At 38.6% G+C, this 25595-nt stretch overlaps 1 protein-coding gene across 5 annotated transcripts in view; it reads right to left on the minus strand.

Annotated features, from left to right (window-relative positions):
• The window catches only part of HELZ (helicase with zinc finger), a 90161-nt gene that overhangs the window by 31726 nt on the left and 32840 nt on the right, over positions 1–25595 (minus strand). For 4 of the 5 annotated variants that reach the window (XM_054221187.1, XM_054221185.1, XM_054221186.1 and 1 more), the window contains 7 exons: positions 21964–22231; positions 16839–17172; positions 11390–11520; positions 8759–8938; positions 8121–8225; positions 1761–1939; positions 17–135 (listed from right to left, as the gene is read on the minus strand). In XM_054221187.1, the coding sequence (XP_054077162.1) occupies positions 17–135; positions 1761–1939; positions 8121–8225; positions 8759–8938; positions 11390–11520; positions 16839–17172; positions 21964–22231 (1316 nt within the window). The remainder of the gene's footprint in view (positions 1–16; positions 136–1760; positions 1940–8120; positions 8226–8758; positions 8939–11389; positions 11521–16838; positions 17173–21963; positions 22232–25595) is intronic. The other variant, XM_054221184.1, reaches the window with a different exon arrangement.

Consider the following 25595-nt stretch of genomic DNA (forward strand, 5'->3'; position numbering starts at 1 on the left):
ACTCTATAGCTCTTACCTGCATATGGTCTCCAGCCAAGACAATTCTTGTGTTTTTATTAGCTAATGCCAGAGGCATAATAGTTTCGCACTCCATAGCCTGCGCAGCTTCATCTAACAGAATGTGTGTAAAAAAACCTGTAAAACAGATATCAGCAAATAAATGAAACCTACAATATGATAAAATAAACAGCGATACCAATACAGGAAAATGTATGAAAAGTTCTGTATTCCGATAGTAACCAAAACTAGAAAAAAAATTCAGAATGGCTTACACAAATGAATTTCTAGCAACTACTAGAAACCACACAAACAATTTTCAAACCCATCGAATGACCAAGAGCGGTCAACTGACTGCCAGCGACATTAGCAGTAGCCCACAGATCTGCCTTTTTCTTCTGATATACGTGAAGTTAAACTTTTATCTGAGCTCTCCTTATACTGAGAGGAAACGCCTCTTGGCAAACCTCCCTCAGCAGGTTTCTCAAATCTTAAAATCTTTTCATCATCATGAGGCTTGAAGAGCTTTGGACAATGACAATGAAGAGGACTTCCTCATGTACTTCAGTCCTATTAACTATTTTATATACTAAATTTCCCATTAAAATTGCACACATACCTGAGCACTTTGCTGGTTATGGGCTTTAAGGAATGTCGGGGGGAAAAAAGGAGCAGAAAGTGAAGGAAAATTGAAATTCAATCTTATGATAATGTTGGACCAAAAAGGTTTGTTGGGGAGGGGTGGAGGGAATGGAAATCCATGCACTGGATAACACACACTTGAAAAAAAACGGGCCACAGTAGGTTCATATTTTATGAAATGTAAATTCAGGATAGGTATGGAAGAGAAGTGGTTTTATATATACACCAAGAGATATTAAGGTTTAAAACAAACTATCAGAGGACTTAGTTTGCCATCCAATTAAGATTATATACATAAAAATGTAACAATTTTCTTTGGAAAACATGGATTTCATAAAGCTGCGCACACATTACTATGGTCTGACTGTACGCAGCTCATTGCCAAGCAAAGCAGTTACTTCCATCTGAAGTCCTGAAAGACTAAAGGCCCTAAAGACCTGCAAATATTTACCATGAATTCCGTATTACTTTTCTCTATTGCAACAAATGCCTAAATGTAGCCATAAAAAATTAACCGTAACAACTTCAGTAAAGAAATTCCACGTTCTCCAAAAAGCAGATGGATTTCATTGGGAGACCAAGGAAACAATAAACCCTAAGCAGCCTCTGCCCCCAAGAAATCAGTCTAATATATCGCAGTTTAGAAAACAACCCGAGAAGTATCACGTTAACACAGCACGGGTTTGTATATGTGGGAGTTGTTTGCAAAGCTAAACAATTCACAAAACAAAAACAAAAAAAAGCTCTCTGTGTGTATTTATGCTTACATGCTCCACTGAGTAATGACCATAATGAGCATAATACTCAAAGTCAGAATCTCAAACAGAATTTTCCCTCTTGAATCTCAGAAACACCAGATCATACAGTACTGCTTCTTTATTTAGGTTTTTTTTTTAAACAAGGAAAAAACAGAATAAGCAAAAGGTTAATTTAAATGCCAGCAGTTTATAGCTTTGTAATAAACATTTATTCATTTAAAAAAAAAAAAAAAAAGAGAAGACCATTTTAAGATTATCATTGTTTATTTTTTAACAGTTCAAAAAACTAAGTAAAGAAGTGACACTGATAAAAGGAAGATAATTTTCAAAGCACGGACACTTCTGGTTTAGAAATTATTTTACCTGGTTCAAGATCCAGTTGACACAGATACTGTGATGTATTTAAAGTAACAACTACTACTCGTTGCTTAAGAATGTCTTCTTTCTGTGGCATCTGAAAGGTGGAATGTGTGCTCGAAATCAAACAGTACTGATGCACAACTGGGTGGACAGTCTTTACCCAGCGATTTCTGAAATATACCCTAAAAAAGAAAGAGGGGGCTTATTTTCTATACAGCTTGAACACTGTGACAGCCTAATATTTCAAAGGCTAATATTCTGGTTTCTGATAAATAAAAGTTATCTTCAGAAAGCAAAACATCACAACTGTGCAGAATTACATGCTAAAATGTCTTGGATTTCCCTTCCGTTATTTGCTGCAGTGCAATACTACATACACAAAACGGTTACCAAGGATTCATTCACATGTGAAAATCTGTACATTCTTCATACGTTTCAGTTCTGCGACCCTCAAATCAACGTCTATTTCCTTTTAAACTATCAGTAAACTCATGTAGAAGAAACATTTCCTCAGATGAAATATAAATATAGCCCACAGTCTTGGAAGTGACCGAGCTGCAGTGGTCTGCACATTTCAACTGCAGCCAAAGGATCTTTAAAAAAATAAAAAAATAAAAATAAAAAGCCATTAATAAAATCCTGTACTTCTTACACACACGCTGCATGTCTCAGTTATAACAACCAAGCAGGAAGTATATTCACTTTTTTCTCACGCAGGGCCATAATTACACTACACCGTATAAAAGCACACGCCAGCAGTGCCGAAAAGGACGGCTAGACTCTCAAATACCAGGACATTGCCAGCAGAGCACGGGACTTCAATCATCGTATCATGAGATCGACGACGAATTTTTTTTTAAAAAGTGATGAAATGTTACGACCAGTCTAATGGAAGAGGAACAGGGAAGACACAAAGACTATGCCCCAGAAAACAGCGTATAACTAACCCCACCGATGGCTACAGAAATACACCAAAGCACATCAGCTGCGGATCTGGATAACGACGTCAAGGGCTGCTGTACGGGGTGTTCCGCACAAACAGGATCTGTATCGAGTACAAACTGTGGATCTAAAGTGGAAGCTTTAAACCACAGGAGACTATTGTACAGATTTTAATATTTAGAATTAAAGCTACTTTAATTTATTCCAAAGAAAATTAAGATTATTTCAACAAATTTCAGTTCTAAATATGGGATTTAACGCTGTTCGGTTTATCTATTCATCATTTATTTTCTTCTGATTAAGTTCTCCTGCGTCCATATTACAAATCCCACATCATTAATGAAGTATTTAGAAAAGTGTAATCAGGCACCTAAGTGCAAAACATGTTTGCAGTGGCCGGACTGTGGATATCACGTGTCCAACCACGTCTGAAAATTACAGCTCAGTTCCGTATAACGTGAGAGAAACAATTATTTGGGCCCAGCCCGGGAGCACACGATACACTCCGGCACCATTCTCACAACATGAACCTTCTAATGTTACCCCAGTATATTTGTTTCTTATCAGCCATCAAACTGACAATCTGTATTTGATAAAGCGTTATGACATCAACGTAACAACACGCAGCCACGGCCCGATGGCTGGAGGCAGGTAGCCGGAGAAGCCCTGCTCTCTTCACCCCAGCCATTCAGGCAGCTTTTACACGATTTAGTTTCTCACTCTTAACTGCAGGTAACACTCACCTACCGCCCCACAGGAGTGCTGTGAGGATTAATGAGTTTATCGGGAGTTTATGTTTGTAAAGCACTTTGAGATTCTTGGATGAAAGGTGCTATTGAAATGCAAAATATTATGGTTATTAGACATTATTATACCATGCACTGTCTTTTAGTACAAAAATTCAGCTATGTGTGACTCACAGATTGGCTGACAGCGTTTCAAACTGCATTGCTGCTTACCCATTCATTTCTTTTATTTTGATGTGAGATCAAAAAGGTATCCCAGAGCTATTATACGCCATTGGCATAAAAACACCTGCCAGATGTGACTACTTGGAAAATGTCATGATGCAAGTAAGCCACACTGAACAAGCGATTTCTTTCTCAGGTGCGATTTGGGCTAATAAAATCTCCTGTAATTTCATTATTAGGGTTTTTTTCCTGAAAGCTAGAGGAACCCATTACAAAAACGGGTTTTACCAGCTTAACATGAATCATAACATTTCCCCCTGCAACACACCCTTAACTTCGGATTAAAGCAGGCACTCACCTTCTCATCTCAACACCTGCCTACGCAGAGTACCCGAACGCCAGCGGCGTCGGGCAGTCACTAATCAAACATTCATCAGTACCTGCGTTCTATTGGTGTGCAGCTATAGGTACAAAGATGAGCAAAAACTGCAGCTACAAAACCAAAACCCAGCTACAGCTCACATAAGAGTGTCTTTCCTCACATCAAGACTTTAATTCTGGAGAAATTAAAACCTTGAAGGCTCAGGTTTACCCAAACCACAGGCAGTGAAATTACCAGTGAACAGAGAGAGAACCACATTAAAATGGAAATCCCAGAAGACTACAGACGAGGGACTCAGTCTTCTGCAAACAAAAGCACTGAATGTACCCACTGTAGTTACTAATGCTGAGTTAACATGCACAGCATCTGCATTTCACGTGGAAAGTCATACCACTTTTATCTCTAAATGTGGCATCTGGGTATCTACGAAAGCCTTAATTTCTGTGGAATTCTAGCCAATGAGGCAAAGAATGGAACGAGCTGCCAGCTAACCTGTCTATGTTTCCATCAACTTTCCAGCCATTATGTCAAAAAAGAAATTTGCCCAAGTATTTCTATAAAATGCTAGTTAAATTGAGTATTTTCTAATTTTCTGTGGTTTGCTTCCATTGATAAAGTTCCATCAAAGTATCAATTTGTACAGTAGACTATTTGCAAAAGCAGTGAATTTAACTCGGTAATTAAGATTCACAATCATTTCCTTGTTCATGTTTCAGGCTGGGATTGCTCTTAAATCACTTAAAATACATTTCTAAAAGTGAATAAAGTGGGAGTCGAGAGTCAGAACCTCCGAGGGAGGCTAAACAGAGGTTCATTTGCACCCCTGTCCTGCAAGTGACTCCTCGTGGCTCCCTACGACAGAGTGAATGGGGACTAAATTTACGTTTTTCAAAACTTCTTTTCCCTGTTATGAACTGGAAAACACTAATTCCTCCCAGCTCTTGATAAAAAGGCCGGGATTCTCCCTTCAGGCTGGGCTCCAAAGAAATCTTCTTGGATAAACTCCAATCCCAGCTCCTCAGATTTTGTGCAGTCAAAAGATCTTTGTTTCAGATCACCTGCAATCCCTCAAGCAAAAAGAACACAGAATCTAGCAGTCTCGTTTCATGCCTCTGCTAAAAAACCATAAAAAATTTAAAAAAAAAAAAATCTAAGTAGTCCCAAGAAGCCTAAAGAAAACTTTAAAAGCACCTGATTTCCCTCTTCCATCTCTTTTCATCCACCTCCAAGGGGAGGCTCATTCTCAGGAACAAGTACGCTCCTCGGGATGCAGAAAACACGTGAAAGAGCTGTCTTACAGCCTGACAGTTAACTTTTTAAATCAATCTTCCTTTGAGGATAGGCATAAGATAGAAGCGAGAGTTTCAAGAAAAAGAAAGTAATTGGCTAAAGAGGCATTTATTTTACAAACTAGCATTTGATAAGATAAATTAGTACCGTTTTCAGTATGAGAACTTTACTCCAGGCAAACTGGAAAACAGGGCAGTGGTCCTTTAAAACCTGTCGGCGTTTTGGTTTGGGTTTTGGGGTTTTTTTTTAATTCAAATTCTGATCTGCTTCGATTGATTAATTTTTATAGTCTGGGTATTTCCTGATGCTAGCGGCCACGTACTGGAGTTACCTAGTTTCAGGCCACGTGCGGTACTTACACACCTACGTTATGATCAAAGTATTTACAAAAATGACCCAAAGAGATTTCAGCTGAGATCTTTTAAACAGAATCAACTTACAGTCTGTCATTGCTGAACTGATAGTTAGCAATAACATATTTAGGAAAAAATAAAGATAAAAATATTAAAAATGCAGATAAGAGCAACGTCACCCTTCTTCATTTTCCCCTAGTATTACATACAAAACTAGCGTATGGATACAACTAACTTTCATTTTTAAATTTAATTAAATTTTATTTAGGTACAGAACTTAGACTCGACATGAATTCTCGGTGTTCATTCTGACTTTGCATTTTCCAAAGGGCACAGCAAGTTATTTTGTTAGGAAAAAATATTAATTTATAACATGATATTTAAACAGAAACCCCCAAACTCTAGGCTTCGAATTGTTGTGTCGTATCACCGGCAGGATAATTTATTTAGTGTGTACGTCTTACCCATCGAAATTTACAGAAATATCTACAGCTTTCAGAACTCAACGGTAAATAATTAAGCTGTCCTTCTTTAAAAACAACATAAATATTATGGTGTTGTGCACTAAGCTATGCAAACATCTTTAGCACGGATTCTATTCACCCAACTCATCACTTGTAGAGTAAATGAGGAACAAAACCTAAAGCAAACTCTTCAGCCACTTAAACCACATCAAACTCTGCAAGCAGCACATCCAGCGTTCATAATTAACTCTTTCTACTCCATGTTTCCTTTAAAATATTGCAGGAGGCTCAGAGCAGCCTCTTTAAACTAGCGATAACGAATTTAATTTGAAAACGTATCTTGACAGCAGCCAGTAAGAAAGGTAAGAGATCCATAATTAATTTTATGCCAGGAGGCTCACGTAGCTCTAGCTTTCAATTCAGATAAATTGACCCTTTAACTCCCGCCAGACCAGGCCGCCATGGAGTCAGCTTTCAAACAACGTATGCTTCTCAATTAGACGTAATATTTTTTATTTGAAAACACACATGCGTGTGGATCCACAAATAAATGTGTATATATATTTACACAATTCCAGAGGTGCCTCCATTTTCTAAAACTGCAACTTTTCCTAGAGGCATCGTGACTATTTGAACAACATCATGCAATCTCCAGCACCATTTTCTGAAGCTTCATAACAAATACTATGGCAATTATACTTAAATTCAAACATTCGGTGACTTTTAAATTATGTGCTGTAATTTTCTCGGCAAATACGTATTTATATTTTAACCATAAGAAAAATCCCACTTTTGTTTACGTATGGTTTTCATAAGTATTTCTGAGATTGGACTATATAGTTGAATACAGAACATAAAAGAAGGTAGCAAAAACCTGGCAACAACAATAAAACTGTATTTAACTTTAACTCCTGGCGCTGTTAAATCACACTGTGATATTCCCAAAAGTGTTAATTATACGCATTTTTACCCACCACAAAAATCAAGACAACACACAATGCTTTTCATCACAAAGTGCTTTAAGAATCACCTTAAGACAATCTGTGTTAAAATACAACCAGATCAAAGGTAACTTCAAAAATAAGCTGCCGCCTTTGCCTTGGTCAGATCCTCGGCGTCTGTAAAATGTCACACGGCAACTAACGCCAGCAAATCTAAGAGAATTTACACCTGTTGTAAATCTAGCCCTTTCACATAACTTCATCGGCTTTACTGACACCGCATAAAATATAAGTCCAGGATGGCTTTTAATAGCTAACAAGTAAACATACAGACTCGTTTTCTTAATAATATAATAAACTCACATACTGGCACTCAGAAAATGATGCCCATAATTTAAAAAACATATACCAAGCTAGCAGTACACATTATATATTGTGATTACTGTGCAAAATATTTCCTGGGGCAGGTTTCTGCCCATAAGTAAACCCTCCTTAACTATCTCTATGCAAGTTGACCCTCCTCGCTCTTAAAGCTTCCACCTCTTCTTCAATTTTTTCCTTACCTGATTTCCCCCAAACACCCACGGTAAGTACATTTAACCACATATACAATGGCTTCAAACTGACTTATCAGAAGAGGCCAAACTACTTGCACGTGATTCTCTAAATATGTACCCTACGACACCAACATTTTTCTTCAAAAAGCCAGGTGGGTAGCCCCGCTTTCCAAATGATCATTACAAGTGTAAGTCAAAATTTTCTGGAATTAAAATACAATTAAAGTCCATTTTATTTTACCATAGTAGCTTTTAGAGGAGCACATCAAAAGTTTGCTCATTAGGAAAGACACATTTATCAATAGAATAATAAAAGCTTAAAAAAGGATGTCTTTATTTTTATTTAACAAATGACCCAAAATTACGTTGACAATGTTTCACATTCTTTTTAGTCTATGTTTTTAAAAGCACTGCTGGTAACGCCAATATGCTTTTATGTTTTAGAAGTTCTTTAACCTTTTTTATAGACACCTTTTCTTAAGAATAGTATTTTATAGATACATAGTAAGCCTTAAAAAAATACCTGAGAGGTCTTGCCTGGGGGTTGCCTGCTTCTACATATGGATGTAAATAATCCTTTATGTAGAGATCAGCAGCACTATTAGAATGGGTGCAAATGAGAATCCTGCTGGAATAAATGGTGCAAATAAAAAAGCAATGAAGAAACAGAAAACAATTCAAAGCAGTAGAATACAAAAAAAAGGAGACAGTGGCCATCTTCCTGCACATTTTTCTCTTAATGGAACTAGTCACTAACCTACCATAGTTGGCATGATTCAGCCCTTTAACTCAAATCCTTCAGCTATGAAAAGATTTAAAATTCAAACAGTTTTTCAATAATTATTTTATGATTATTAATCTAGACTTGATTTTAAGTAAGGAACAGCTTTTCTATCTAGCATTCTGCAAAACTTTCCATATCGAGCAAATCACAGTCTTTCTACATATCGTTAATTTTATTTAGTTTTGTTCTGAAGGGAAAATACAGGCTAAGACAATAAAATTACCTCATCATTCAAAACAATGACAGATGGCTTGGGGTTTTGTTTGTTTTTAAGCTGGATGGAAATTCTCTATTTCTACCTTTCACTTGAATTTAAGCAAAGAATTACATCTTCTCTGCCACTCAAGTACTGCGGTGTATTCAGTGCCCCATCTCACCTAGTATCCTGTTGTTGGAGTATGTGCTTGACTGCCTGAGCCAGAGTGAAGGTTTTTCCTGTCCCATAGGGACCGATGATAAGAACAGGAGGCAGTTGTATGGACAGTGGAGTAGTGATAGCCAGAACAGCCTCCTTCTGCTTAGCGTTTAGTCGAGGGTCCAACTGCTCATCCCATTGTCTGCACACAAGGAGACAACAGAGGTTAAAACCAGAAGCTAGGAGACTCCGCTGTTGGTCAGAAATAAACGAGGTAAGATTTTAAAAGCTTTAAAGAAATAAAAGAGCCCACACGCTACTGTATTGATTGCGTCATTCTCAGGCACCTCGAAACAGATCAACAAGTCTAGCAAAACAATCACATGCTTTAATCGCAATACTTTGACAATATTTGCAATCAATCAGCTGTGGTTTTTTCTTCAAAAGGAATCTAATTACTTCTCAATTTACATTATCTCACCTCACAATAATTAACCCGAAGAGTGCACATTTTAGAAAACATATATGCTGCACCATCACCCGAGCACAAAAGCAAGGAGACGTACAGTAATTTTCTCCCATTGCTATGCAAAACGTACTATTAGTTATGTTCCTTCCCTGCATTATTTACATTGCCAACTTTAAAAGTCAATAGTTACACAACCCCAGGGCTTGGTAAAAACTATCTACCATGAAATTCAAAAACAATTAAAAAACCAATGGCTACCAATTAACTACAAACTTCTCTTTTGTTTTTTCTTGAGATCATTAAGGCACATACCTCTAATGAGAAAGCAGTCTAGAAGAAGAAAAAAAAAAGGCTTTTTGCTGTAACCAGCTAGCAATACCAGCATTAAGTGGAAGATGCTTTCAGAAAATTCCAACGAGCAGAAGAGGTTAAAGATTTGTAGACACGGTTTTTAATGTTCCCACTGACAGATTTAAAAGTAGACACGCACAGTAAAACCCACCTGTCACTGTGGCACATGTGGCCATACTTCAGTAACGTGATCTGCTCTGGGACAAGCCTCTTACACGCTGGGAAAGGTTCTATTTGGTAGTAGTTAGCAACAGGGAGTAGAATCAAGAGGGAACTGACTGAATTCCTAACTTTTAAGACAGCTATGAACAACAAGCTGGCAGGAAAGTCTAGGAAACACTGAAAAGTAACAGGCACGCAGAACAAAAATAGAAGAAAAACAGAGGGACAGAGAGTCTGGAGTCAGACAGAAGTACTGAATCTTAAGGTGGGGTAAACCAAGCCACCGGATGGAAAAAAAAAAACATGCTTATTACATTCACTTAAGCTGAACTACAATCATTACATGTATCACTTTTTATAGATATATACACAAATATTAAAAGATTATACAAATAAATTGTATCAACTGCAACAGGTGTGTAAATTTCTGTAAATAGAAATTTCCTGACATAAATCGAGGGGACAAAGTTCTAGCTTACTTGACTTACCTTCTTTTTATTGAAATCACTGCTTACTTCCAAACCATTCCTAAACGCTATTTCCTTGTAAGATTCACTCAAAACTTAACTAAGTGAAAAGATTGTCATTGACCTCCATAAGCTTTGTAGCGTAACTATGCAAAACCCATTCCCTTCTTTCTGCCTTTACTGTCAAAGCTTTGATGGATGCAGCATCCTCACCCAGAACACTGCACCCACCCTGCCATCGTCTCTGTCCCTCCTGCACTTCCAAAGACAAACTAAATTTTTTCCAGTAATGTTTGCCTTACATTATCTCACTGTCTCAGGTTTCTGGCCAGATCACTTTCCTTTTAATCCTTGAGCTATCTTCTGATTTGTACTGCATCACAATCACGCTCTTAATTCTCACCTTCGAGACCCCACACAACTCATCGCATGCTGTACAGGCGATCGGTTCCACATACCGCTCGTTTCCCTGGTTTCGAAGTACAGAAACCTCGTGCCTCTTTTATCCTTCCCTCCGCAGCAAGAATACTGACCATATTCCCTGAGCAACACAGCCCCACGTGCCTCTTCCCTAATTTTCCTCTTTGAGATAAACTCTTTTCACTGCATCAGCCTTAAGTTTCCTTAAAAGTATTTCTATAACAGAGGGGTTTACATTTCATAAAGGAAGCTGTATGGCATGTATACAAAGAATCTCAGGACTGCTTGCAAGTGCAATGCCGGTCCTTCCAAGAATCACTCCCACACCTTTCTTAGTCATCCCGCTCAGTGATATATCCCAATTTGGGCTCGTTACATCAAACTCAGAAGGCACTAACGGATCGCTCCTTGCACACAGAAGTTCCTGCCCAGCAAGCTCCTCGTAACTGGTATTTCCATTCCTAGAAGTACCGCGCACGTTTTGAGTGAAGACCAGCACAACAGTAAACAACAGCAGCACATTTGTTTCCTACAGCTACAGCTGCAATGCCTATAAACCCACGGCTGACCCGCAGGGAAAACCAATCACAGACTCCAGTCCTCAGAGGATCAGTTTGCTTGGTTTGGGTAGAACGGTTTCGCTCCCTTCTCTGAACCATCCTCACCCTTAATGAAGAGCAAGGCACGTTTCTTGTTCCAGGGCAGATTTCAGCCATCTGTTATGAGAAATTCAGTACTGCATTACCATACAATCTTTGATATTAAAGCGTTTGTATTCTTGTACCTGTTGGGACTCCAGGGTATGGTGGGAGTCATGCTGACATCTGGAAACAAAATACTGTTGTCCTTAATCCTGTCCAAGGCATAATGCATTTCACAGAGGGGTAAGCGATTTAACTGAAACTGGAGTTCAACCTGCAGCACAAAATGAATGAATAAATGAACAGGTGAACCAAAACCGATAAACTTAGGAAACACTCGTTAGACTTTGCTGCATATGAGACATTTTTATCTTCCTGTAAACTACCGACTCTCAGAAGAAAACAGCAAACATCATTCAATCAAAAGATCTGCAATAAAATTAACTTGCTCCTTTTTTTTTTTAAGCAAAGATAAACACAGCATTTGCTGTAATGTAATTTTGTGGTTTGACTTTTAAGGTTAGATTCCACTGTACTTTCACAAAAAGGGAAAACATTCTTGAAGTTATTTTTGGAATACAAAAAATACTTCCAGAAAATATTATTGTCCTAAAACATTGTTTTTAAAGATATAAGCTTTCATCCCTTTTTGTAAGAACAACCTTGAAACAGTGACAGGCGAGAAATTTTTACAGATCACCAGATGACATAAATCGGATGTGTGACCAGCAGAGATAAAACCCAAACGTTATTTATTTCTAGTCAAACACTCTGGTACAATATAACTCACCATTTATGTTCAACTGTTAGAACTCTCCAAAAGTTAATTTCTAACAATTAGTTGCTTATCAATACATTCATTTTTTTTGTTCTCTCAATTACTTATATTTTAATATTAGTAAATAAAAGATAATCCCAACAAAATCCTGGTACAAAGCCAGAAACAACAAGCAGAGCACGGTAACATCCCTGAGTAAATTCAGAACTGAACGACGGATAGTGAAGTTAGTTTGTATATTACACACACACTAAAAGAGCAAAGAGAAAAATACATGCTAAGTCTGAACACTGGATAAAAGCAGCTCCTGGGGAAGCAACTCATAGAAACAGCTCGCTCAGATTACCATTCACATGTATTTAAATTTGCAATTATTAATCTCTCCAAAATCAAATTAATCTGATCAGAGCACTGTGTCAAAGAACTAAATGTTAACAACACAGAAGCCTTTATACAAAATGTGACACAGATTTGCACTAATATAAAACAGCACAAAAACACCCAAAGCTGCTGAAGAACTGCAAGTGACTGACACACATTTTTAGGTTTTTTTCAAAGCAATGCTATCTATTGCTAAGTGCTTGGGTAATTACTGTGCTAGAACTCTAATGAGCATTTTGTGATTAAATACGAGTAAATAAGTACCTTTCTGAGATTTACAATGAATTGTGCGCATGCTGACGAACAGCCAGCCAAATTACCGCAGCCCGTCTGGAAAAGCACCCATACAAAGCAGACCCCTAATATTTAAAATTTCTACGGTCATCTTTACTGATAGCTTGCATACCCACTTTAGAGAAGCTGGTTCTGTACTACCAATTAAGAGAGGAGAAAAATCGGAACAGACGAGCTGCAGCTGGTACCTGGGCACCGTCCCTGAGGAGAGGGGGCGAAGGTGCAGACGGACACCCCCTGCCCTCCCAGGGAAACGCCACGGCGGCGACACGTCATTCTAAATGTACCCCCCGTGCCCAAAGCAAAAACCTGGTCTCAGATCTATTCATTTTCTCCTCTAGCATGCACCAATTCTCTCTTAATCAGTCCATCATTACTTAATCATGCTTTAATCTCACGATAATTATTGCTACCGACCAGAAAGTTCAACAAACACAAAGCAATACTAGAATATATTTTTGTAATTATCTTTTCTAACAACTTATATAAAGACTTTAAAAAGTCCTTGTCAACTAAAATAAGTTTCCCGTATACATTACAAACAAAACCCAATATGTTGTACTAAAGATACCTGTGGTTATCAAAATAAGACAGCAAACTTGGGAAAAATGGGGGGGGGGCGAGCGGGAAAAAGAGTTGGAAAAGCAGACAGTCATGTCTCTAAACACGACATGCCCCACCCAGAGCCATACAAACTTCTCCTATGGAGGGGAATTGCTCCTATGGAGGAATAATTTAGCCTTCTAGATTTAACAGGTTGTTGGGCCTGACGCTCCGTTATCTGCCCAGAAGTCACTTCCTACCACGGGGATCGCAGCTGTAAAAACCCTCTTGTGCACCAGCAATGTTTCCTACTTGAAGATCATCTCCTTCAAAAGGATTTGCAAAACGCAGCTCGTAGCATTTCCTTTTTCTAGCATATTTAAATATTACACCGTTCATACTATTATATAGCATGTAAACTCAACACTAGCTTTGCTGTAGATTAACAATGTTTGCTTGTATCGCTGCAGAATGTAGCCAGTAACTTCCCATCTCTGGCAGATAGAAAGACATTAGATTTTCACCTTTATCACGTTTTACAGCAAGATGTATAGCCATAACTCTGAAGAAAGGGCGGTAACAACATGGAGTTCACTGAAGTGATCGTAACTGCTAGGAAAACTTTTTTTAAGTAGGACACACGAGCGTTTAAGAATCTTTTTTCCCCACTGTTCCACCATGTATTTCACGGCTACTTTAGTAAATACCCTGGTCTTCAAAAGCAGCGTGGTTTGGCACTCATCGAGAACGACAGGGCCAGCTCGTCCTGCCGAGGGGGCCCTCGGGCCTCCTTCCGAAGCTCCGTCCTACCCAGCTCCACCCGGCGCCCCTCTGTCCACCCAACAACGTCCCCCAGATGTTTGGAAAAAGGCTTCCACACAAATGCAATGGTCCCAACCTCACAGTTTGATCTATACAGGAAAAAGATCTTTCCTCAGACAGATCCAGGGCTAACAAAAGACCATCCAATATAACAATGATAATTTAAATGCAGAAAATCTGTGATGCTCATCTGAACAACGGTGTAACAGCCCCTCCTGGGAGTCCGAGCAAGGTGCCTAGCATTAAATACCTCTTATTATCTATCTGCATTCACCACTGTTTTTAACAGCTTGTGATTTGTTTTGGTTTTAATGCAGTTTGGATTGAAACAAATAGTTATATTTGCTGTTGCAGAGTACCAAATGAGGCCATCTGTGAAGGAGAGGCATGTAACCTGCTTTAATACACATTCCACAATAAGAAAACAGTGGGAAAGGAAGTTAATCCATTGCCAGTTCCACAGAAGAGGACACAGAACAGAGTAACCACTCCAAAAATAAAACAGTCGCATGTTAGTTTGGTCACCAAAAAGAGCAGCAGCCAAGGGGGTTTAAAGCACCCGTTCTCTCTGCCCCACCTCCGTGAACGGCACTTGATAAAGGCAGAATTGTCTATTCATTACAGCTAAGCCAGAACTGCCAAACAAGCCATCAGGAAGTTTCCAAGATTAATTATTAGAAGGGAAAAGGAAGCAAACCACCTAACTTACCCAAAACACACAGAAATAAAAGCTATTTTGTCAATGTTTAAGAATCGCATAGGGAACACTACCTGCACTGAAGGCAACAGCAAAATTTCCAGCATCTTTAATAAAAATGCTATATATCCAAATTATATCCTCAGCTCTAACCTGAGGATCCCTTTCCAAATTTTTAGTCAATACTTAATCACAAAAGATTTCCTCACAATTAGAATTCATTGAAATATAGGTAATACTTTAAGGATTTGACTACCAGTTCACCGATACATGTATGAAGCACTACATGGTTTTACAACAACTTCAGAACCCAATTTTTAATGCAGAATAGATGTGCTGTCTCAGGCGAAGTTTTGTAAGACGCTCAAAGGAAAATAAGCCAGTTACTGAAGCCGCAGCTCATTTTGCATTCCAGTGGAGGTTCTGATAGAATCAATTAGTAAGTTTAATTATTGTTTCAAGAAAACAAACACAAAGCCAAGAGCCCAGAACAACATAAGTCTTCCCAGACCAATTATCCACGTTAAATTAAGACATTAGGATTCTTGCATATGTTTCCCCAAAACAAAATGAATGGGAGGAGACAATAGTTTGGTGAAAATGCATTCATGTCAAGAAACTCCAGTGACCTTAATTTGAGGTTATTTCTGTTTGGTAACAAGATCGATCCCAAGGTCTACAGCGGACGCACACCGGGGATGGGTGAGGAGTTTAAGCTTTTAACCTAACTACAGCTTTGTCTTGTCTTCCCTTACATGCATTTACATCTAATGCACTATCTTGTTTGCAAAGTACACTATTTATTTTTCTTAAATGTATCCTCACCCATTTCCTGTTAACTGCAAAGTAAACAAAAGCCTGATCTTACTGCTAACACAATTTTCTCCAGCAAAAGTGTTATAACTCCTCATTTTGTGACTGAATGCCTCCAAGACAGACAAACATCTGCCTCGGATATAAGTGTCAGCAGAGCGAGAGTCATGGAGGCAAGTGTTATCATTCTGAAACACAGGATATAGATATAAAATAAAAGTATTTATTCACCTTCCTCACGCCTCCATCTACCAACCTTCATCATCTTCATCAGGGAAATACTTTAAGTTAAAGACTTTTCCATGGAAGGACAACATTCCTTTTGTTCTGCCATGGGCGCAGAAAGCAGCACAAACACCATTCATAACCTCAACAGACCTTATTAAAAATTAATCTCACCTCAGGCCTAGGAACAAATAGTGGAATCCACAATAACAGAAACAAAAAGAATAAGATTTAAAAAGAATGAGAAGATACAAAAATAAGGAGTCAAAGATGCAAGTTATCAAAGACCGAGTTCTAGCTGGCTATGCCAAGAGCAGCAAAGATATTTTTTTTTTAGAGGGAAAAAAATAAAAGCCAGGAATAGAAAACTCCTTCCTTTGACTTTGTTAAGAAAAGGCTCCCGAGGTCTCCGGTGAGAAGAGCTATGATGGACAGAACGATGGAAGCCACATCAGAGAGCCTACGCTGGCAAAAGTCCAGGCAGCAGAGGGAAGCAATATATCGAGTGGGTTTAGAGTGAGGGGGTGGGTAGGTGTGGTGGAAGAAAGCCTATGAACTACCCAAACACCTACCTGCAGGAAACCAAAAATAAGACATAGATTGCCTTTGGAGGTCCATAGAGAGGGCTTCGTATTTGAACCAGACATGCAAAAATAATGTCCAAGACAACTTTCAAATCACACTCTCAGAACCATGGGATATACGAGCAAAAATCTGCAAGCTATGCCTAATCACCTCAGAAGAATTTTGCCAGAAATTAAATCCATTAAAATGTTTTTTTACTCTAACACTTCTAAAATATTATTTTATTTTCCAAATGCTAACTCATCTATACACACAACACACCCATATAAATACATGTATATTTACGTATAAGAAGATTTCACCTATCTGAAATTCTCATCTGGGCTCTGCTTCCTGTGTTTGACGATGAATAACAGAATTCCTTTGCATGTCTTCAAGCAATTATTTCGGGTGGAGCCAAGACAGACACAATGCAAACCGTTCCCATATTAAAACCACTTCCACTCAGACTCACCTGCATTTCACAATCTGCCCGAAGATTAAGTTCTTCGCAGCATTCCCTGGATACCCTCAAGAAGATATAATCCTTTGTTTTCTCCTCAATAGCTGCTTCATAAACCTTCTCTTTGGTTCCTTGGGTCTGTGCTGACTTCTCTTTAGTGACAGGCAATAAATAAACAGCATTGACTTTGGTCATCACCAGCCGTCCAGCCAAAGTGTCTTCCGAAAGTGTTTCAGTGAGCTTAAAGCGGCCAAAAAGTTGTCCATTTTGGGCGTACTTTGCACCTCCAGAAACCCCGGTGAGCATGAAGCTTGCTACAATCTGCAATTGCACTTTTATGTTGAACCTGAGCGAGAAAGCATCAAGTCAGTGCAGAAAAACGCTCACAGGTACAGAAACTTCATGCATTCAGACTGAAGGTTCACCACCTGACATTTTGACTGGGTAACTTTTAAACATAAACAAGTACACAATTACAAATAGCCAAACTGGACCTTTGCAAGTATGTGGCTGTTGAATGTTTACACATTTTCCTTTTGACTATAGCCTATAAAACATATATTCAAAAGAATCAACATCTATGAAGCTTAAAAAAAAGAACCCTCACAAGAGAAAACCAAATACTAGATTTTCTGAGACCAAAATAATTTAAGAGTGAATCAGAGTTGCTGTGTATGTCCCAAAGCAGTAAAAACTTCTTACAATTTAAATAATTTGTAAGCTTATGTTAGGTATTCAAGGAGAGACGTGCAGGCAAAGAACAGAGTAAGATTCCTATTTATGTATCTCTTCCAGGCTGCACACCAAGGATGGTGATCTACATCTTAAAAGGTAAATGGTATTATACCTATAATTCAGAGGAACTGATTAAAATGCCTCGAAAAAAAATCAGGATGTAGGCATTAAAATGAGATAATGTTATTTGAAATGAGGGACTGGCATCGCAGGCTCAGCCACAGAAGCCATCTATCCACGGAATTCCTATTAGCAGCAAGTTCCTCCTGTAATCGGAGACGTAGGACATTCGTTCTTTGTAGTTACCATTTTCTAGAAGTCACATGCATAACACATTAAAGTGACTTATTAGCACGCTTCTTTGACCTCTCCCCAATACATAGTAATCTGCTCCTAGAGTCTTGGGGTTTTTTTTAAACAGATTGCTTCAACCTGGTTTTAAAAAGGACAAAAGGGGGAAAAAGTCTGTCACACTAACAATATTCTGTTCTCTTCTCATCAGCAACTTTTTCCAGAATTTGCAACAAAAGTAAAACACAAAGGTTTTCACAAATGAAATAAAATCTCTTGGAAAAAAAATTCATTTTCTTTTAATACTTTTCATTTCATATTGGTTTTATTTGATCCGTTCTTCTTATAATTTCTATTTTAACCTAATAAACTGGTAATTTATCGTTTAAGCCCTGCAGTGTCAATAATCATAAGCCTGTAACAATAAAATCCAACATTTTAGCTCACCTGGTAATTAATCATCTACCAAACCAATCAAATACAGTTTTTCTTATGTGGCAAATTGTCAGTCTTGCACACAAATTGCGAGTTTGCCCCCTTGTGGTAATAGTTGCCTCTTTACATAATACGGCCATTAAGTCACTTTCAAATTTCACACTCCACTCCCAAAAAGCAGGAGATGAAGACGGATTTGTTTAGTTCATCAGTAACGGCCGATTACTGCAGAAGCTACAGTTAAAGCAATCACTCAAAAGCACGTACTTCAGGGAGCACACTAGAGTTAAGTGCAATCCTTCCAGTTTCCACCTGTGCTAAAAAAAAAAACCCAAAACAAAACCAAAAAAACCAAGCTTTCTTCTATCCAAGCACTGCACTATTCAAAGGCGCTATCAGCAAGTTAACAACGTCTCAAACTGCTCATATCTCATTCAGGTGACTGTTAAAATACTACATAAAGCATGTAACACAGTAACCAAGAGCTCGGCATTATTACTAAGATACAATCACTTGCTATTGTGAATTTCTTTTGTTAAAACTTTCCTAAGTTGAATCCCTATGCTACTGAATATGCATCAGCTCATTCTCAAACGTGGATTTGTAAAAACGCGCCAGGAAACAGTAATACGGCCATTCTGAGACAAGGCACCAGTTAAGGTCTTGAGAAGGGACTAGACTGGATCTGCTGTGGTAAAGGGAAGGAGAGTTTAGAGATTATCGAGCAATTTCTATTGAGTAAAACGACACCTTCTGGCAAACTGTTAAACTGCAAAATCCTCTAAGGATTAGATTTAAAAAAAATCAGAAGTTGCGTCTTTCATCCGTTCCTCACCCTTGCTTTCCAGATTCATACAAAATAAGGTTTTCAGTCAGGCTTATAGAAATCAAACAAAAACTTACATTTCCTCCTAAGCACTGCAAAATCCCAGCCTAACTGCAGTGTTAATGAAACTAGCTAAAAAAAAAAAAAAAAAAAGCCTCTCGTTCATATTTAAAAATACAGAAATTAAAGAAAGACTTCATAAATCATTAATCACTCCAGTACCAATACAAACAATAAATTCCCAAAAGGCAAATAAACCCATTCTGAACAAACCCCATATAACACCTCCTTATTGTATACGTTTCCTCTTACATTTATATACGTGGAGTTCAGACAGGTGTGCAGTGTGACACCTACCTACATATCAATAAATTTAAGACATAGTAATGAGAACAGCAAATTTATTTTCCAAAGTCAGCATTTTAAGTTTTCACAGCTGTGAAGATACAGATACATCTGCTCTGTAATTCTGGTAGCAGCCAGCGTGCTGCATGGAAGGAGCTACGTGTCACCTCATGCACAATTTAATGTTCGTACAAGAAAATACACGGTAATTTCTAGCCACTCCAACAATTTTACGCTGTTTTTCTTTTGAACATGCAAGGCAGAAAGGGAAGAGTTTTAAAGACATCAACAGATGCATGTAGGCAAAACTTTACAAAACTAAACTAGTATCAGGACGAGAACATCGTTTAGCTTTTTCTTACAGACTATGCTTGCATTTGGAAATTGGGCAGCAGCAGCTCCTTTATTCTAACCTTTATTACTCTATTTTGTGATGTACTCATGTGGAGTGACTTTTACAAATGCCTCTTGAAATATTAGAATAAACATCTTTTAAAAGTAAAGCTCTCTGAGGCTATCCAGAATGAACTCCCTTACAACTGAGTTCAAGACTTTTTAAAGCCACCGCAACCTTCATCCAGCGCTTTTCAGCAGCTCTGCTCAGGTGATTCCACAGAAAGTCTGAAACTGTTTTCCTAGAAAGTGAGAAACCATCAACATTCTTAAAACCCAACAACACACTCCAATCTAAACTGCAGACACTGGTGTTATTGCAGTCGTGTCATAAGAGACCGTGTTGACATCCCTACCAGTTTTACGATATGGATACACAAACCCATTAGAGAGTAGCAGCTCATCAACGTTTTCACTCACGGCACCACTTCAGAGGTATCACAGCCCACTTGCGTCTGTGTTTCTGGGCCCATTTCAAGGCTTGCAACCCTGACACTGCACTAGAGAACAGCAAGTGTGTGATCTCAGCCGCAGAGGATCAGAAAAGTGTGCTAGTTTGAGCCTTGTTGCAATAAAGTGGGTCAGCTACAAGATCAAAAGAATATTTCTGTCATCAGCACTATCAAAACAGATGATTTCAAGAACATTATTAAAACTTCCTTTTATTCATCTACTAGATAGAAAAAGAAGAGCAATAACTTATCGCTGCACCAAATTGTCCAAAGGGGAAGCATTACACACAGAAGTCACTTATTACTCTCTCACTTCCACGGGCACGCTGCTCTTTGGTTTCCTATGAGGCATGAGAGCATAATTCTCATCGCGAAAATTCACTCAGTAAAAATATTGTTTACTTTTATATCATATTTCATAATGTTTACTTTAAACCCACTTTTGTTTTAAAAGCCCTTAGAAAAGTCAACCTGATTATAAATAGGTATGATGGAGAATATTTCTGTATGCTGAAAACAGTGTTCAAGCACAATTCCTCCCTATGCCAGATTCCAGCTCAAGAGCAGACAGCAGCAGCGATGAAAGATATGAAAATAGTCCAATAAACTGCCCTGCATCTGAGATACAAAAGAGAAATGGAACCATTTTTCTGCTTTAAAAGCATCAGAAAGACAACTACTCATAGTATTTTCTTCCTGAATTCCAGAGGGGTGAGTCAGCTGAACCTCTGGAGCTCCAGGAGTGGTTCATCTTAAAAAGACACTGCTGGTTTGGAACTCAAGTAATTGATAGAACTAAATTTGCTACCAAATTAAGTTAAAGGGAAGTTAATCCTTTTTGACTTTCCATTCTGAGTAGTGTAACACTTTAAAACTCTTTCGTACCACAGGAGCGCAGGCAAAATTTTAACCACAAATACCAATCTACAGGAAAAAAAGGCCCCATGAGAGTCTATGCATGGGAAGTTCACATCTTTTTCCTAACTCTGTATTTGTTCATGCAGCTAATCCAGTTGGGTAATATGTACATGATACCTAAAGATATTACATAATAAAACAAACAAAAAACTTATACTATATGCCTTTTATTAGGAACTTCTATTCAGAAGCAGCTTTTCAGACTATTTAGAGAATAAATATAATAAAGGCAGCTGCCACATCATTGCAAGATCAGAGCTTGATCCCCCCACAATTCAACTTTTTTCTTAAAAAAAAGAAAGAAAAATATTTTACACTCCCCCAAGGCCTTTTACACAAAGATTTCACATATTACTTTGCTGTAACCTACTTTCACCACGGAACAAAAAGTATTACTCCTCTTATTAGTATCTTTTTGTATGGAGCGCCAAAAAACTATGAACAAAAATAATTATTATCCAGACATTAACAAAACATTGTACAATAGCTGTTTTGCGCCTCCCATCACGAGCACAGACCGAAACATACAATTTGTTTTAAATGAGTATCAGTAACTTATATTTGTTAAGTGCTAGTGACCTTTATCACAAGTTACTATTTCCAGGCTCATACTCAACTTCATTTCCAAGCGCCAGGAAGACTTAGTATCTTAAACAATCACGTAGGTTTAACGGAAACAGTTGCCATTCTAACAGGACAGCGAGAAATATCTAAGAAGTATTTTTATGAAGGTATCACTTACTTGCTAACTTCCTTATACTGTGCTATTTCCTCAATGTACAGGAGGTCATGTAGCCGTGACTGATAGTTGCTCTTGGTCAATGATTTGTCCAGCACAGATTGTGTAAATAGCTGGTCAGCAGACAGAGGGATTTGGTATCTGGTAAGAAGGCTCTTCTCCAATTCAGTAGTTTCATTAGGCTCAAATTCTACAATAGTCTTAGAAGTGGAATCCCAACGCTTAGCTGTGGTTAGTAGCTGTTGCCGTGCATGCATCAGGTATTCAAGATCTGGATGTAAATACATAACAGGGAAAGGAAATAAGTTCAAACTCTGTATGTGTTTGGGTTTTATTAAAAAAACAAAACAAAACCAAAAACCCAATCAAGACAACAAAAAAACCACAAAAACCCCCCACTACTAAAAATACTCCCATTAGAGATAACGAACTAAACATAGGTAAGAATCTCCTCTGCCTACAACAGCTTTAGTAAGTTCACTGCTAGTAATTACCACCTCTATTTTTCAGGTGTACACAGAGAGCAAGCAGGCTCTCAAACAGTATCAGAAAATAAAATATTCTACAGATAGAAAATAAAATAAATACAGACAAACAAGGAAAGCACTTTAATAATTGCAAGCAACTTTGACGGACTTGGCATCACGACATGCTTTCAAAGCCTAACTGCAACATCATCTCATTTCAAAGATATCAAGTAGTGAAGAACCTTGCAATATGCACTATAAAATTTAGACAGTAATAAAAACAAGTTGATAAACTGCCTGGTAAGAAATCATTACATTTGCAACATTGTGAAAACCTTTAAAAAAATTCTACAGTGCCATAATGTGTGTATTCTGCAGACAGTTGCAGTATATAGATAAAGTTTGCTAGGAAAAACTTTGGAAATGTCACCTAACATGATATACACTTCGAAAATTAAGAGGAAATTAATTTTTCAGTATACCCTAATTTCAAGGAGCACATAGCTTAAATGAGAAACAGAAGACCAAGCACTGTCTACAGCCACCCAAAATATATCCATTAACGCCACAAAACCATTATGACAACAGCGCATCAGTTCACAGAATGAGAGTGAAATTGCAAAGCTGAAAATATCTGGCATTTATAGTGAAGCTATGGTATCGTAATGTATTATCTCCGGGTAAGATTTAAGATAGGTATCCAGGATATCACACCAACGCTGAAAGAATGTGGAAAAAAAAAAGACATTTTCAAATTCAAATTAAATACCGAACATCATCTTGACTGTCTTCATTCTAAATGGAAGGAAAACAGCTTTTTAGCAAAAGAAATCTCAGTTCAGCTTGACTATGACTATAGGAACGTAGCTTATCTTACTGGCTAACTGCATAAGTATGTGTTCACTAAGAAGTCACATTTAAATATCTACCTCGAGCCTGAACCATGTTAGTAGCTACGACTGCATGGCAAGAAAAAGTCCATGTTCGTGTGGTTTCTGTGTTTGAAACATCTCACCATAAATGAGGCGCTCTCTGGTAGTAACAATACCTCAGATCACAAAAAGCTTAGTAATTATGCTGGGGCTGAGTTCTCGTTTGCTAGAAAGACAGCCGTTTCATTCCCACCACTGGAGAGGCTTCCACTGGAAGCCTGACATAAACAGTTCCTGGCACAGACTGCGCATACGGTGACCCTTTTGTAAAGAGCATTTTGTACATTCATAGTGCACAGAAAACTTCTCTTAGTTCTCTTTTTCCATAGCAAATAAAGATTTCAAAATGCACAACGGAGGCTCCACCACTAAAATATTTTAATGTTGACCTTTCTTTCCTGCCTAGGTACCTACACAGGGCCCTGAATTACACGCAAATGTAGAGGCCTCAGGCAGCTTGCTGTTTGAGAAGCGTCTCCATGAGATCCCTATCCATATATACCCAAAGTAAAAGAAACAATGGAAAAAGACCCGCATCCAACATAGGTTTTAAACTGAAAGAGGGCGGATTCAGACTAGATCTCAGGAAGAAATTTTCCACTGTGAGGGCGGTGAGCCCCTGGCCCAGGTTGCCCAGAGAAGCTGTGGCTGCCCCATCCCTGGAGGGGTTCAAGGCCAGGTTGGACGGGGCTTGGAGCAACCTGGGCTGGTGGGAGGTGTCCCTGCCCAGGGCAGGAGGTGGCACTGGGTGGCCTTTAAGGTCCCTTCCAACCCAAACCAGCCTGTGATTCTGTGGGAAAGTAACGGAAGGCTGGTGAGGAGGACTATAAACATGCTCAAGTGACTCGCTGCTGGAGTGCCAGACAACACATATATCCCACTAATCGTTCAGTCGTATGTGCTCGCAAGTAGAACATCCGCACTTAGATAACCTAAGTCTGTAATGGACTCAGGGACACCTTCAGGGACACCTTATCTAACACGCCTGAGATTCCTGCCCTGCTGTTGAAGAAGATCAAAGCACAGTGGAAAACCACACCTGCTTGAAGCCTCGAAATACAGGTGAGAACAGCAAGTCTGAGCTCTCGCTCTCTCGCTAACAAGGACTCTCTTGCTCTGCGGTGCCTGTGTCCTCGGCTTGCGTGCCTCTGCCCGGGTGTTGCTTTGGAGATTCCCTGATCCGCAAGGTATCAAGATTACATTTGTTCTTTGCCTTTCATCCCTGCTTTTGCTGTTGTTCCTGCGTCCTGTCTGTGTTGGCTCAACAGACTCTGTGATAGTTGTCCCTTTCACTTGCCTGCTTACACACTTCTTAGATTACCTTAGGAAAAAGCCCAGGATTTTGTACTTACGCTTACCCGAAAAGCGCCTAGCGCTCTTTTCATTTGAATTAAATATTAGTAACAACCTGCTTGAAGACTTCAGTATCCATTTGCTGACAGACAAGCAACATGTGAAAAGGAAGTATCAGTAACTAAAGCTAGAAAGTGCTATCTCAGCTTCATCCGTCACCTCCACGTGGACTTGGAACAGGCTGCTCCTTGTATTGCTCTGGTTAGGAGTTAGCTCACACCAACAAGGGCCAAGACCATGGACTGGTTTGACAGTAACTCCGACTTTGCAAATAAGTAATGGTTTGGTTTTCTTGATCTTAAGCAGGTTTACAATAAAAGGACACCTGTTCTCCACAAACTCCATGTCTCAGGAAGGCTGTCAGCGGTGATTACCCATACTGTTACATGGAGACCATGTAATAGTTCCTGAAAAGACCACAGCCTTGCTTCTAAGTATAGTTTCTCATTCGCAATGCAATATTCTCTGCTTCCAGAGACGTTACAACTTGTACAGTCTTTCTGCTCTTGGCTACAGCTACTTGGGTCATCTGGAAAGATCAGTTCATGATCTTTGGTATTTGCTATTTACAGTTTCTTTTTGTTAGTATTGCAAATGTTAACCTGTTAATATGAAAACAAAGGCCAGGAACAGAGAACTGCTGTTTTCTTAATTGAATCTTTTTTCTTTCTTTTTCCTTCTTCTTCTTCTTCGTGCTTACATCCCAGTGTTACAATTCTGCTTCTTTGGTGGTTGTATGTCTCCAATTTTAATAAAAAATTACCACACTCTATCCCACCCCCTTGCTTGCTGCCAAGCGACATAGTGACCTATATTTAGCTCTCTTATCTTTTACCATAAATCAAAGTGCTTCCTTCTTTCTTGCACTTCTTCGAACATCTTT

The sequence above is a fragment of the Rissa tridactyla genome, chromosome 15 (assembly GCF_028500815.1).
Source record: "Rissa tridactyla isolate bRisTri1 chromosome 15, bRisTri1.patW.cur.20221130, whole genome shotgun sequence".
NCBI lineage: Eukaryota > Metazoa > Chordata > Aves > Charadriiformes > Laridae > Rissa > Rissa tridactyla.